Consider the following 11,776-nt stretch of genomic DNA (forward strand, 5'->3'; position numbering starts at 1 on the left):
GGGGGGGGCAGGGGGGCAAAATCCAAAATCGGGATCCGAACCATGATTTGCATGAACGCGTCTCGATCTCTCTGTACAATTCCAACAAATGTTGGTCACATATACTGAATTCACCAATTTTGTATTTGAACGGAACTTTAACAGCAACTCTCTTTCTAACCTCTAAGATTGACAGCTCTGTTATGGTCAGCGGATTAAATTCAATGCATGTGTTTACCTTTTTCAGTCCAGTGTCACACGTGACATATTTCATTTACATCCCTAGTACCACATTTAGAGGAACGTATTACTGAACACGTTTACATCCATCAGGTTATTTACTTGGTCACCTTGGAGTTTGATTTTAACATTATTTTCTTCCTATTATCAAAACTTTCTTTTGACGCTGATTACCAAAAACGACTAGACTTCCTGTTTATCTATCGACAGAAGGATTTAACGACTTGAAGGTAACTGATACCGAATAAGATTTACTAATAACCGTTACGCATGATTACTATAGATATGCAAGCTTAGACTACTGTATAGCGTTATGACTACTATACTACTGTACACCATATTCTATCACTTGAATAGTGCTTTGAAATACTTCCCGCAGTGTCCCCCCCCCCCCCACTTTACCTAAGTTGTGCTACCTGTACATCTTCTTCTTCCAATTAAAGTGCAGGCCCTTAAATGTATTCTCGCACTAGTTCATGTCACTGTTAAGTGTTCATGCCATTTTCGATGACAAACAACCCAGTCCCGCTACATGTCTCTTTCATTTTTCAAAGTCTTCGCCCCTGAAGATAACAATATTTACAACTCAATTTTGGGTACCCCCTTACCAAGTATTCACCTAGTGCTTAACACAAGGGTTGACAAGCTTGCCAATTTTGTTATAGGAGCTAAAAAATGCACAGCCAGACCAGGGTTAACCGTTTGAACCCAGGACCCTCCAACTGAGACAGACGCTCTACCAGTACCACTTGAGCTAATTGTAGTTCAACTACACAATTAAAGGTTAATTAAAGTCTGTATAAGTCATAGCAGGAGAGAAAACATACACGACCAGACATGGATTTGAACCTGAACTAATGAACTCCAGATGAATGTTCTGATCAATTGAGCCATATTGTTGCAAGCAAATGACCCATTTCAGTCCTGCTTTATTAATCCTCCCTTCTTTCCCAAGTTTTTGCCCCAAAAGAAAATAGTATTTACAACCCAGGTTGTAGTATTCCCTTGCGTAGCATATATACACCCATGCATGGCCAGTGCTTGAAACAAGGCATCACTGTAACAGGAGAGAAAAATGCATGGCAAGACTTGGATTCAAACCCAGAATCCTCTAAACTTAGGACAGATGTTCTAACCAATTGAGCTACCTTAACACTGGCAAACAACCCAATCCAGTTCTGCTATTATTAGTGCACAAGTACACATTGAAAGACTATACCAGGGTTTTGATCATGAGCTTTCTGGTTCAGCCACTTCAATTGGTTAAAGCTATAGGGATCTGAAAGAAAAATGGACACAGATAATTTGGCTATAGATCAAGAGGTGTCCAGACATGTCTGGGCAATAATAATAAAAGGCCAACTATCACTAGATAGTATTTATACATGTATCAAACAAGATCATTTAAAATGTATTTTAGGAAATGTGAAATTTAAATACATATGTGAAAGAAATCACATAGAATTCTTGGCTTATTACTGTTTGACAAAAATCTTCAAAATTGATCTAGCTAGTAGCTACACAACATTGGCCCAGCTCCAACCTAGTTCATTTCAGCTGGATGTACAAAAGCAGCCCTAAAGATTGAGATCATCCCAGACAGATAATCTACCTTGTTATATGGTTGTTGGCTACTAGGATATATATATATATGTAGTAGGACGAGGAATAGTGATAGAGCCTGATGCTCTACGGCTGAGCTAAAGAGAAATTCCCTACAGCTGATGCTTGTAAGGCAACCTAATCAATGCACATCTTTTATATGTAAGCATGTGACAACCATTCTTGTTGTGAAAAGTAAAGATTTGAAGTTTTACCACTATACGTGACTTATTACATGTTCAACAAGAAAGACCCGACACATTATTTCAACCTGATGGCATTTATCCTAGGTGTTCCTTGCATTGTCGAAAGATTATGTACATCCTGTACATTGTTGTCACTACTGGTGTTGATGTAGGGGAGACAACTCATACACACGACAGAGTTGTCCCCTTTACAATACTCTAGACAATCAAATTGTTTATATTACTTTGTTCAATGTTGTAAAACCAAATTTCAGTGTTGTGTGTAAAATATCCGTTAAACATATGTTATAATTTATCCATATATGTGTAATGTATCTGGTTATTTTTATTCACATAGAGCTTATATTAGTGCCTGCATGTATATTTATGACCAAACTGCAAAGGGATACAATTTCTTTTACAATCACCCCTGTTAACACTCCTAAATAGCCAGTGTTGTGAATACAAGTATTGATAAGGGCAAAACAGATATATTGAAGCCACATGTACATTATTATTGCATATGGAATTGCCATAATATGAGCTGCAATAACGTAGCTTCTGACGACAAGATTTTTGTTATATATTGTGTCGTAGGAAGCCGGGTATTAATATTAAATGGAGTACAACTAGAATATTTGAAACTTAATGTTTAATTTGTTATCCTTACCCACAGGGTCGTCATCTTCCAATTGAAAAGAAAAGATTGTAATTTGGTGAAGAATTAAAGACAAAAGACAACAATGTGAATTAATTTCAGTGCTCTTGAATGATATCCTACAATTGGAACAGAATGCTTTAATATTCCACATGGATGAACTGAATGGGAGATTTCTACTGCGATTCAGAGCTAGAAATACACCCAGTATTTCCATCCAGACACACCATGTCACAAGTATATAATTGCCTTCTGAGAGAAACCAAGGAGTGTGAATAGATTCAAACACGTTCCAGGGAGTGAATTTAGAAAATAGACAATGTTTTTCACACTGAAAGAAATTGTGAAATGGCTGGGTATAACTTCGTTCGAGATCTGGATGCACGTGGTATCAGTGGCGGCCTTCTCCGTGCTATCTGTGATGAAGTACGAAAAAATAATGGAACTGACCTGGTGGGAGGCGTTCGCTCCCCTGTTTATATGTGACGGACTGTGTGCCTACTTTTGTATAATAGTTTTTATAAGGATGTACCGAGACTTTGGAAACCTTAGACCGGCCGTGGTGCGTCTGCTGTCTTCACTTCTTTATGTGACGTTACTGTTTGTTTTTAAAATTCTATTGAGTCAGAAACTCAGTAGAGTAAAAATCATCTCAAATTCGGAAGTTATGGCTCCACTTTTCATATTACTACAAATCGTCATGATAAGAGCTTGTCAGGTGCATTAAATCATTTTAAAGGTGTGTATATATATACATGTGCATAAAATGACGTCCCATTCATATATATGTGTTAATGGATCAGTTATTTTCATCTGTCTGGCAAATTGTTAAATTTTTTATACCCGTATCTAATGTAGATGTATTGGCAATATAGCATTAATTCTGCATATAGTCAGACTGTCTGACTATGTTAGACACAAATGACCTGTCCCATTGACTTTTTCGTAGAATATTGATTCTGGTGTAAGTGCATATGTGCCCAGGTAAGTGTGCCCACCTGTTAATTGATGTTGGTGTGTATCGAGTACATCACAAACATCACAAACATTCCGACACTGGTTGTTGGTAATTCTGTCAGCTTAACTCATTCACCCCTGAAGACACATTTGAACTCTTCCAATTCAAAGGCTGGAATAGTTCAAAATGAAATTTCAGGGGTGAATGAGTTAACAATATATTACCGGTAAAGGCGATATTAAAAAACGTTTTCATAATTCATCAAATATGAAAGTTATTTCTGAAATAAAACTGATATTTCTTTTTAAGTGACACAGCCATGCAGAAAAATGGAAAATTTTGTACATGTATTTATGATTTGTTTGTTAATAAAGTTAGGCTTACTGAAACTGATCCCAGGGTTGCATGTAGTATGTGCAATATATATACCACACAGATGACATTAATTTATAGAAGTGTTACTATACCAACAAATACGATATGGGTACATACACTCAGCAATGACAACGGTTTACTCATTACTATCGAACCCTTTCATATACCTGTAAGATAGATCTTCTTTTTCGCCCCATCCAAGTAACGACTCACCTGTGATCAATTAACCCTTTCACCACTGTAGACCATAATCGGCTCATCCATATCAATGAATGGTAGAGTCTACTAAAGTTACATAGGGTTGAAAGGGTTAAGTACTCAAAGGTCAACACAACAGGTCATTGTGATCAGAGTGAGACTAGATGTCATCTATGAAAATGATGCCTTTTTCATTTAAACGAGGACCAATGAAATATGTATGCCTGGAAAATTAGTCAAGATAGATATACATAAAAATAAAAATGTAATTTAAAGCTAATGTTTGAATTTGCTATATATTCAATCTTTCTACATTGTATATAGCAATGTTTTATTTATAAATTGATGTGGTACATGTACATGTAACACAGACTTTGTAACAATCTTTAAGTTTCGGCATTAATGTTAATTTAGCAGGTGAATTGTTTGGTAAACTTTGTAATAAAAATGGGCACGTATGTCAATAATGTTGTTGTAAATTATAAATATTATGATGTGATCATAAAAAGTCGTTTTTTCAAAAGGAATTGTCAATATGTCTTTTTTGTCCCACCATCATCAGCTGTTCAAATCGCCCTTCCTCCGTGGTCAATCCGTTGTCCGTCCTTAAACAAGAATGACGATGTATAAACAGGTAGTTATGCATGTTTTTATTTTGAGATGTTTGAGATGGTTGCCAAGCAGATATCTTGGATTTTGACTGTTAAGGATTTTACTTCTCAAAAAATACTTAATGTATTTTTCTCAAATTATGTATTCTCAGCAACAACAAAAAAAGAAAAAAAAAAAGGTTAACACGTTCCCCTTAAGTGCTACCATCCTGCCAATTGACATCCAATTCAGTAAAATCATTCAAGCGTTAAAGTTTATGGTGACCAAGAACCATCCATTTTTGGCCAGATTGCAACGCAATTATGCTCCTTCTGGCCACCGTAAGACATTCTCTGAAGCTTATGATCAGCACTTTTTTTTTTTATATAAATATATGTACCATCTATATATATTAAGGCAGTTACTTTGTCTTCAAAGAATGTCTCTGAGAATAAAGTATTTGTGAAAGTATATGTCCCCTACTCAAATAGTAAGGACCAAGGAACAGTGGAACTATAGATTTTGTAGTTTTGGTCTATACTGAAGAGGAAAGAAAAGTGATAAAGTATGAATGGATTTTGAGAAATGGTTCTTTGTCCAAGCTTTGCAGTAAGGGTCATCCGAGAGACAAAAATTGAAAGTGAAGGCTAATTGATTCTTTGATAACATGTACGACACTTCTAAAACGACATCAATTATTTCAGATAACCTAAACCATAATTGAGAATTCAAAGACCCTCTTCCTTATAGTATAACCTGTGTACAAGGGTTCAGGTCATTGCCAATAAGAAGAAATGAGAATACACTTGATGACGCAGAACATCTCAATTTGTGTGTGACCATTAACTGATTCCTGGCACGTTTTTGCAGAATTGTGGATTTGCTTCCCTACCCATTAAATTGTTAAAACAAAGACAACCTTTTTTATGTGAAAAGGACCCGTAAAACAGGTCCTTGATTGTTAAGAGAAGACAACTTTTAGTAGATTCATCTTCCAAACGTTCTTTTTCAGATTCTCTTTTGCGCAGATACCTTATGTAGCACTTCGGACAAATACTAACTTCTTCATTTGAACAATCTATGCCACGTTTAGTCAGTATAACCAAAACCTATTTATATTATGGATTTATTTTACATTTTGTTACCTTTACATTTACGAGATTTTGCGAAGATACGATGGCGACCGTCACCAATATTGAATATCAACAAATGAGTATGAAATGTCCCCTAAAAGCAATGTAAAAACAAAAGTCGGATGATAAAATGTATAAGAACTAATTCTAAAAAGTGACAAGGATATTACATTTGATCATAAAATTGATTGGAAACAAAACTTTATCAATCACACCAAGTGATGAAGCATATTTGAATTTGGAATTTGTTGTGACCTAACATGCAATGAAAGGTTTATTGTAGGCTTGCAACGAATTTCATTACCAATTACCTGTAATCAGGTACATTGCTTTTTGGTGGATGCCAGGGAGGTGTATTATGCCCTCACCTTTTTGGGTACACAGAGTACTTTGTTGTGCGAAATAAATATTTTCCACCACCTTTTTTGGACTGCATTTTTGCATACATATTTGAAATGACACCCATTCTTCATACTATGACAGTTTTTGGTATACAAGATTAATAAGAATGAAAAATCCTATATTTCACATTGAAATTTTCACAAAATGATCAACTGAACTCACATTCTGGATGATAAATATATCAATAAAGCACTTCATGAATGAAAATGTTCTTTCCGAAGTATTACGATGCAAACAGTTCAATTTTTTTTCAGAAAAATACTTTCAGGCTGATATTCCATTTTTCGACCCCCGTACTGTAATTAGGTTAATTGATCATCGAAATAATTAGTGGAGTGAATCAAAGTAATATTTTGTTTCCATATGCCATTTCTAGTTGACTGTGAGATAATGACTGACCTTGAGTTGACTATGAAGCAGTGACTGGCCTTGAGTTGAATGTGAGATTGCGGCTGACCATGTGTTGACCAAATTGCGGCTGACCTTGTGTTGACTGTGAGATTGCGGCTGATCTTGTGTTAACTGAGATGGTGACTGACCTTGTGTTGAATGTGAGATGGTGACTGACCTTGTGTTGACTGTGAGATGGTGGTTGACCTTGTGTTGACTGATATGGTGACTGACCTTGTGTTGAATGTGAGATGGTGAGTGACCTTGTGTTGAATGTGAGATGGTGACTGACCTTGTGTTGAATGCGAGATGGTGACTGACCTTGTGTTGAATGTGAGATGGTGGCTGACCTTGTGTTGAATGTGGGATGGTGGCTGACCTTGTGTTGACTGTGAGATGGTGGCTGACCTTGTGTTGAATGTGGGATGGTGGCTGACCTTGTGTTGACTGTGAGATGGTGGCTGACCTTGTGTTGAATGTGAGATGGTGGCTGACCTTGTGTTGAATGTGAGATGGTGGCTGACCTTGTGTTGACTGTAAAATGGTGACTGACCTTGTGTTGACTGTGATATGGTGACTGACCTTGTGTTGACTGTGAGATGGTGGTTGACCTTGTGTTGACTGATATGGTGACTGACCTTGTGTTGAATGTGAGATGGGGACTGACCTTGTGTTGAATGTGAGATGGTGGTTGTCCTTGTGTTGAATGTGAGATGGTGACTGACCTTGTGTTGACTGTGAGATGGTGGTTGACCTTGTGTTGACTGTGAGATGGTGGTTGACCTTGTGTTGACTGATATGGTGACTGACCTTGTGTTGAATGTGAGATGGTGGCTGACCTTGTGTTGAATGTGAGATGGTGGCTGACCTTGTGTTGACTGTAAAATGGTGACTGACCTTGTGTTGACTGTGATATGGTGACTGACCTTGTGTTGACTGTGAGATGGTGGTTGACCTTGTGTTGACTGATATGGTGACTGACCTTGTGTTGAATGTGAGATGGTGAGTGACCTTGTGTTGAATGTGAGATGGTGACTGACCTTGTGGTAATTGACATTGATTTGTCTGTGAGATAGTGTCTGACCTTGTGTTGACTGTGAGATGGTGACTGACCTTGTGTTGGATGTGAGATGGTGGCTGACCTTGTGTTGACTGTAAAATGGTGACTGACCTTGTGTTGACTGTGATGGTAATTGACATTGATTTGTCTGTGAGATAGTGGCTGACCTTGTGTTGACTGTGAGATGGTGACTGACCTTGTGTTGGCTGTGAGATGGTGACTGACTTTGTGTTGAATGTGAGATGGTGCCTGACCTTGTGTCGAACGTGAGATGGTGACTGACCTCGTGTTGAATGTGAGATGGTGCCTGACCTTGTGTCGAACGTGAGATGGTGACTGACCTCGTGTTGAATGTGAGATGGTGACAGACCTTGTGTTGACTGTGATGGTAAGTGACATTGTTTTGTCTGTGAGATAGTGGCTGACCTTGTGTTGAATGGAAGATGGTGACTGACCTTGGGTTGGCTGGGAGATGGTGACTGAGCTTGTGTTGTCTGAGATGGTGACTGACCTCGTGTTGAATGTGAGATGGTGCCTGACCTTGTGTCGAACGTGAGATGGTGACTGACCTCCTGTTGAATGTGAGATGGTGACTGTCCTTCTGTTGAATGTGAGATGGTGCCTGACCTTGTGTCGAACGTGAGATGGTGACTGACCTCGTGTTGAATGTGAGATGGTGTTTGACCTTGTGTTGACTGTAAGATGGTGACTGACCTTGGGTTGACTGTGAGATGGTGACTGTCCTTCTGTTGAATGTGAGATGGTGCCTGACCTTGTGTCGAACGTGAGATGGTGACTGACCTTCTGTTGAATGTGAGATGGTGTTTGACCTTGTGTTGAATGTGGGATGGTGACTGACCTTGTGATGACTGTGATATGGTGACTGCCCTTGTGTTGACTGTGAGGTGGTGGCTGACCTTGTGTTGAATGGGTTGGTGACTGACCTTGTGTTGCCTGTGAGATGGTGACTGACCATGTGTTGACTGTGAGATGGTGGCTGACATTTTGTGTTGTGTGAGATGGTGACTGACCATGTGTTGACTGTGAGATGGTGACTGACATTGTGTTGACTGTGAGATGTTTACGGACCTTGTGTTGACTGTGAGGTGGTGACTGACCTTGTGTTGGCTGTGAGATGGTGTTTGACCTTGTGTTGACTGTAAAATGGTGACTGCCCTTGTGTTGACTGTGAGAGGGGGGCTGAGCTTGTGTTGACTGTGAGATTGCGGATGATCTTGTGTTAACTGAGATGGTGACTGACTTTGTGTTGAATGTGAGATGGGGGTTGACCTTGTGTTGAATGTGTGATGTTGGTTTACCTTGTGTTGACTGTGATGGGGACTGACCTTGTGGTGACTGTGAGGTGGTGACTGACCTTGTGTTAAGTGAGATGGTGGCTGACTTTGTGTTGACTGTGACATGGTGACTGACCTTGTGTGGACTGTGAGATGGTGACTGGCCTTGTGTTGACTGTGATATGGCGACTGACCTTGTGTTGACTGTAAAATGATGACTGACCTTGCGTTGACTGTGATATGGTGACTTACCTTGTGTTGTCTGTGAGATGTGACTGACCTTGTGTTGAATCTGAGATGGTGACTGACCCTGTGTTGCCTGTGTTATGGTGACTGACCTTGTGTGGACTGTGAGATGGTGACTGACCATGTGTTGACTGTGAGATGGTGGCTGACTTTGTGTTGACTGTGATATGGCGACTGACCTTGTGTTGAATCTGAGATGGTGACTGACCTCCTGTTGAATGTGAGATGGTGCCTGACCTTGTGTCGAACGTGAGATGGTGACTGACCTCCTGTTGAATGTGAGATGGTGGTTGACCTGGTGTTGACTGTGAGATGGGGGTTGACCTTGTGTTGACTGTGCTATGGTGACTGACCTTGTGTTAACTGAGATGGGGACTGACCTTGGGTTGAATGTGTGATGGTGGGACCTTGTGTTGAATGTGACATGGTGACTGACCTTGTGTGGACTGTGAGATGGTGACTGACTTTGTGTTGAATGTGAGATGGAGACTGACCTTGTGTTGAATGTGAAGGTGACTAACCTTGTGTTGACTGTTAAGGCTCATCTGACTGTTAGGATTGACGTTGTGTTGAATGTGGGATGGTGACTGACCTTGTGTGGACTGTGAGATGGTGACTGCCCTTGTGTTGACTGTGAGGTGGTGGTTGACCTTGTGTTAAATGTGAGATGGTGACTGACCTCCTGTTGAATGTGAGATGGTGCCTGACCTTGTGTCGAACGTGAGATGGTGACTGACCTTCTGTTGAATGTGAGATGGTGACTGTCCTTCTGTTGAATGTGAGATGGTGACTGACCCTGTGTTGACTGTGATGGTAAGTGACATTGATTTGTCTGTGAGATAGTGTCTGACCTTGTGTTGACTGTAAAATGGTGACTGACCCTGTGTTGACTGTGATGGTAATTGACATTGATTTGTCTGTGAGATAGTGGCTGAGCTTGTGTTGACTGTGAGATGGGGGTTGACCTTGTGTTGAATGGGAGATGGGGGCCGACCTTGTGTTGACTGTGATTGTAATTGACATTGATTTGTCTGTGAGATAGTGGCTCACCTTGTGTTGACTGTGAGGTGGTGGCTGACCTTGTGTTGAATGGAAGATGGTGACTGACCTTGGGTTGGCTGGGAGATGGTGACTGAGCTTGTGTTGTCTGAGATGGTGACTATCCTTGTGTTGTCTGTGAGATGTGACTGACCTTGTGTTGAATGGCAGATGGTGACTGACCTTGTGATGACTGTGATATGGTGACTTACCTTGTGTTGTCTGTGAGATTGTGACTGACCTTGTGTTGTATGCGATGGTGACTGACATTGTGTTGACTGTGAGATGTTTACGGACCTTGTGTTGACTGTGAGAGGGTGACTGACCTTGTGTTGCCTGTGAGATGGTGACTGACCTTGGGTTGAATGTGAGATGGTGGTTGTGATATGGTGACTGACCTTGCGTTGACTGCGAGATGGTGACTGACCTTGGGTTGACTGTGAGATTGCGGCTGATCTTGTGTTAACTGAGATGGTGACTGACCTCCTGTTGAATGTGAGATGGTGCCTGACCTTGTGTCGAACGTGAGATGGTGACTGACCTCGTGTTGAATGTGAGATGGTGCCTGACCTTGTGTCGAACGTGAGATGGTGACTGACCTCGTGTTGAATGTGAGATGGTGACTGTCCTTGTGTTGACTGTGAGAGGGTGACTGACCTTGTGTTGTCTGCGATGGTGACTGACCTTGTGGTAATTGACATTGATTTGTCTGTGAGATAGTGGCTGACCTTGTGTTGAATGTGTGATGTTGGTTTACCTTGTGTTGACTGTGATTGTAATTGACATTGATTTGTCTGTGAGGTAGTGGCTGACCTTGTGTTGCCTGTGAGATGGTGACTGACCATGTGTTGACTGTGAGATGGTCCCTGACCTTGTGTTGACTGTGAGATGGTGGTTGACCTTGTGTTGAATGTGAGATGGTGGTTGACTTTGTGTTGACTGAGATGGTGAGTGACCTTGTGTTGAATGTGATGGTGGTTGACCTTGTGTTGACAGTGAAATGGTGGGTGACCCTGTGTTGAATGTGAGATGGTGGCTTAATTTGTTCACATTGTCCAAATGACTAAGGTTAGATTGTATCATGCCAGGACGTCTGTTGTCCGTCAAAAATCCAATAAAAACGACATTCCTCCTGAACTGATGAGGGGGAAACAACCAATTTTTGTCTTTGCATCAGAAGGTGGTTGCGATTCAAAAACGACAAATATAGATGCTGACACCCTAGGGGCAACAGGTCAACAGGGGTGGGGGTATACATTTGTATTGTTTTTAATGACACCTTATTCAAACCTGCTGACCAGAGTTCAAAGAAACCTTGTTGGAAGCATCATTTAGGTAAGGGATTCAAGAAGCTTACTTTAGTCCAGATTTGATGCAGTCGCCGTTTGAACCCCATTGTCGTTAACTTTGAAGACCATTTGCTCTA

At 40.4% G+C, this 11,776-nt stretch overlaps 2 protein-coding genes across 3 annotated transcripts in view; both read right to left on the reverse strand.

Moving 5' to 3' along the window:
• LOC110467430 (NADPH-dependent diflavin oxidoreductase 1-like) overlaps positions 1-307 on the reverse strand; it is a 16,948-nt gene extending 16,641 nt beyond the window's left edge. Inside the window, exon 1 of one of the 2 annotated variants that reach the window (XM_021524593.1) lies at positions 218-307. The gene's annotated coding sequence lies outside the window, so the exon portion shown is untranslated. Of the gene's footprint in view, positions 1-160 lie in introns of both variants that reach the window. The other variant, XM_021524594.1, reaches the window with a different exon arrangement.
• A 6,423-nt stretch (positions 308-6,730) lies between these two features.
• LOC110467423 (mucin-3A-like) lies at positions 6,731-11,051 on the reverse strand. The gene is made up of 2 exons (XM_021524580.1): positions 10,363-11,051; positions 6,731-9,581 (listed from the first exon to the last, which is right to left on the reverse strand). Exons 1-2 carry the CDS (start codon positions 11,049-11,051, stop codon positions 6,731-6,733), a joined length of 3,540 nt encoding a protein of 1,179 aa, XP_021380255.1.
• Positions 11,052-11,776: the final 725 nt, after the last annotated feature.

Source organism: Mizuhopecten yessoensis, unplaced genomic scaffold, assembly GCF_002113885.1.
Source record: "Mizuhopecten yessoensis strain PY_sf001 unplaced genomic scaffold, ASM211388v2 scaffold11173, whole genome shotgun sequence".
In the NCBI taxonomy this organism is placed as follows: Eukaryota; Metazoa; Mollusca; class Bivalvia; order Pectinida; family Pectinidae; genus Mizuhopecten; species Mizuhopecten yessoensis.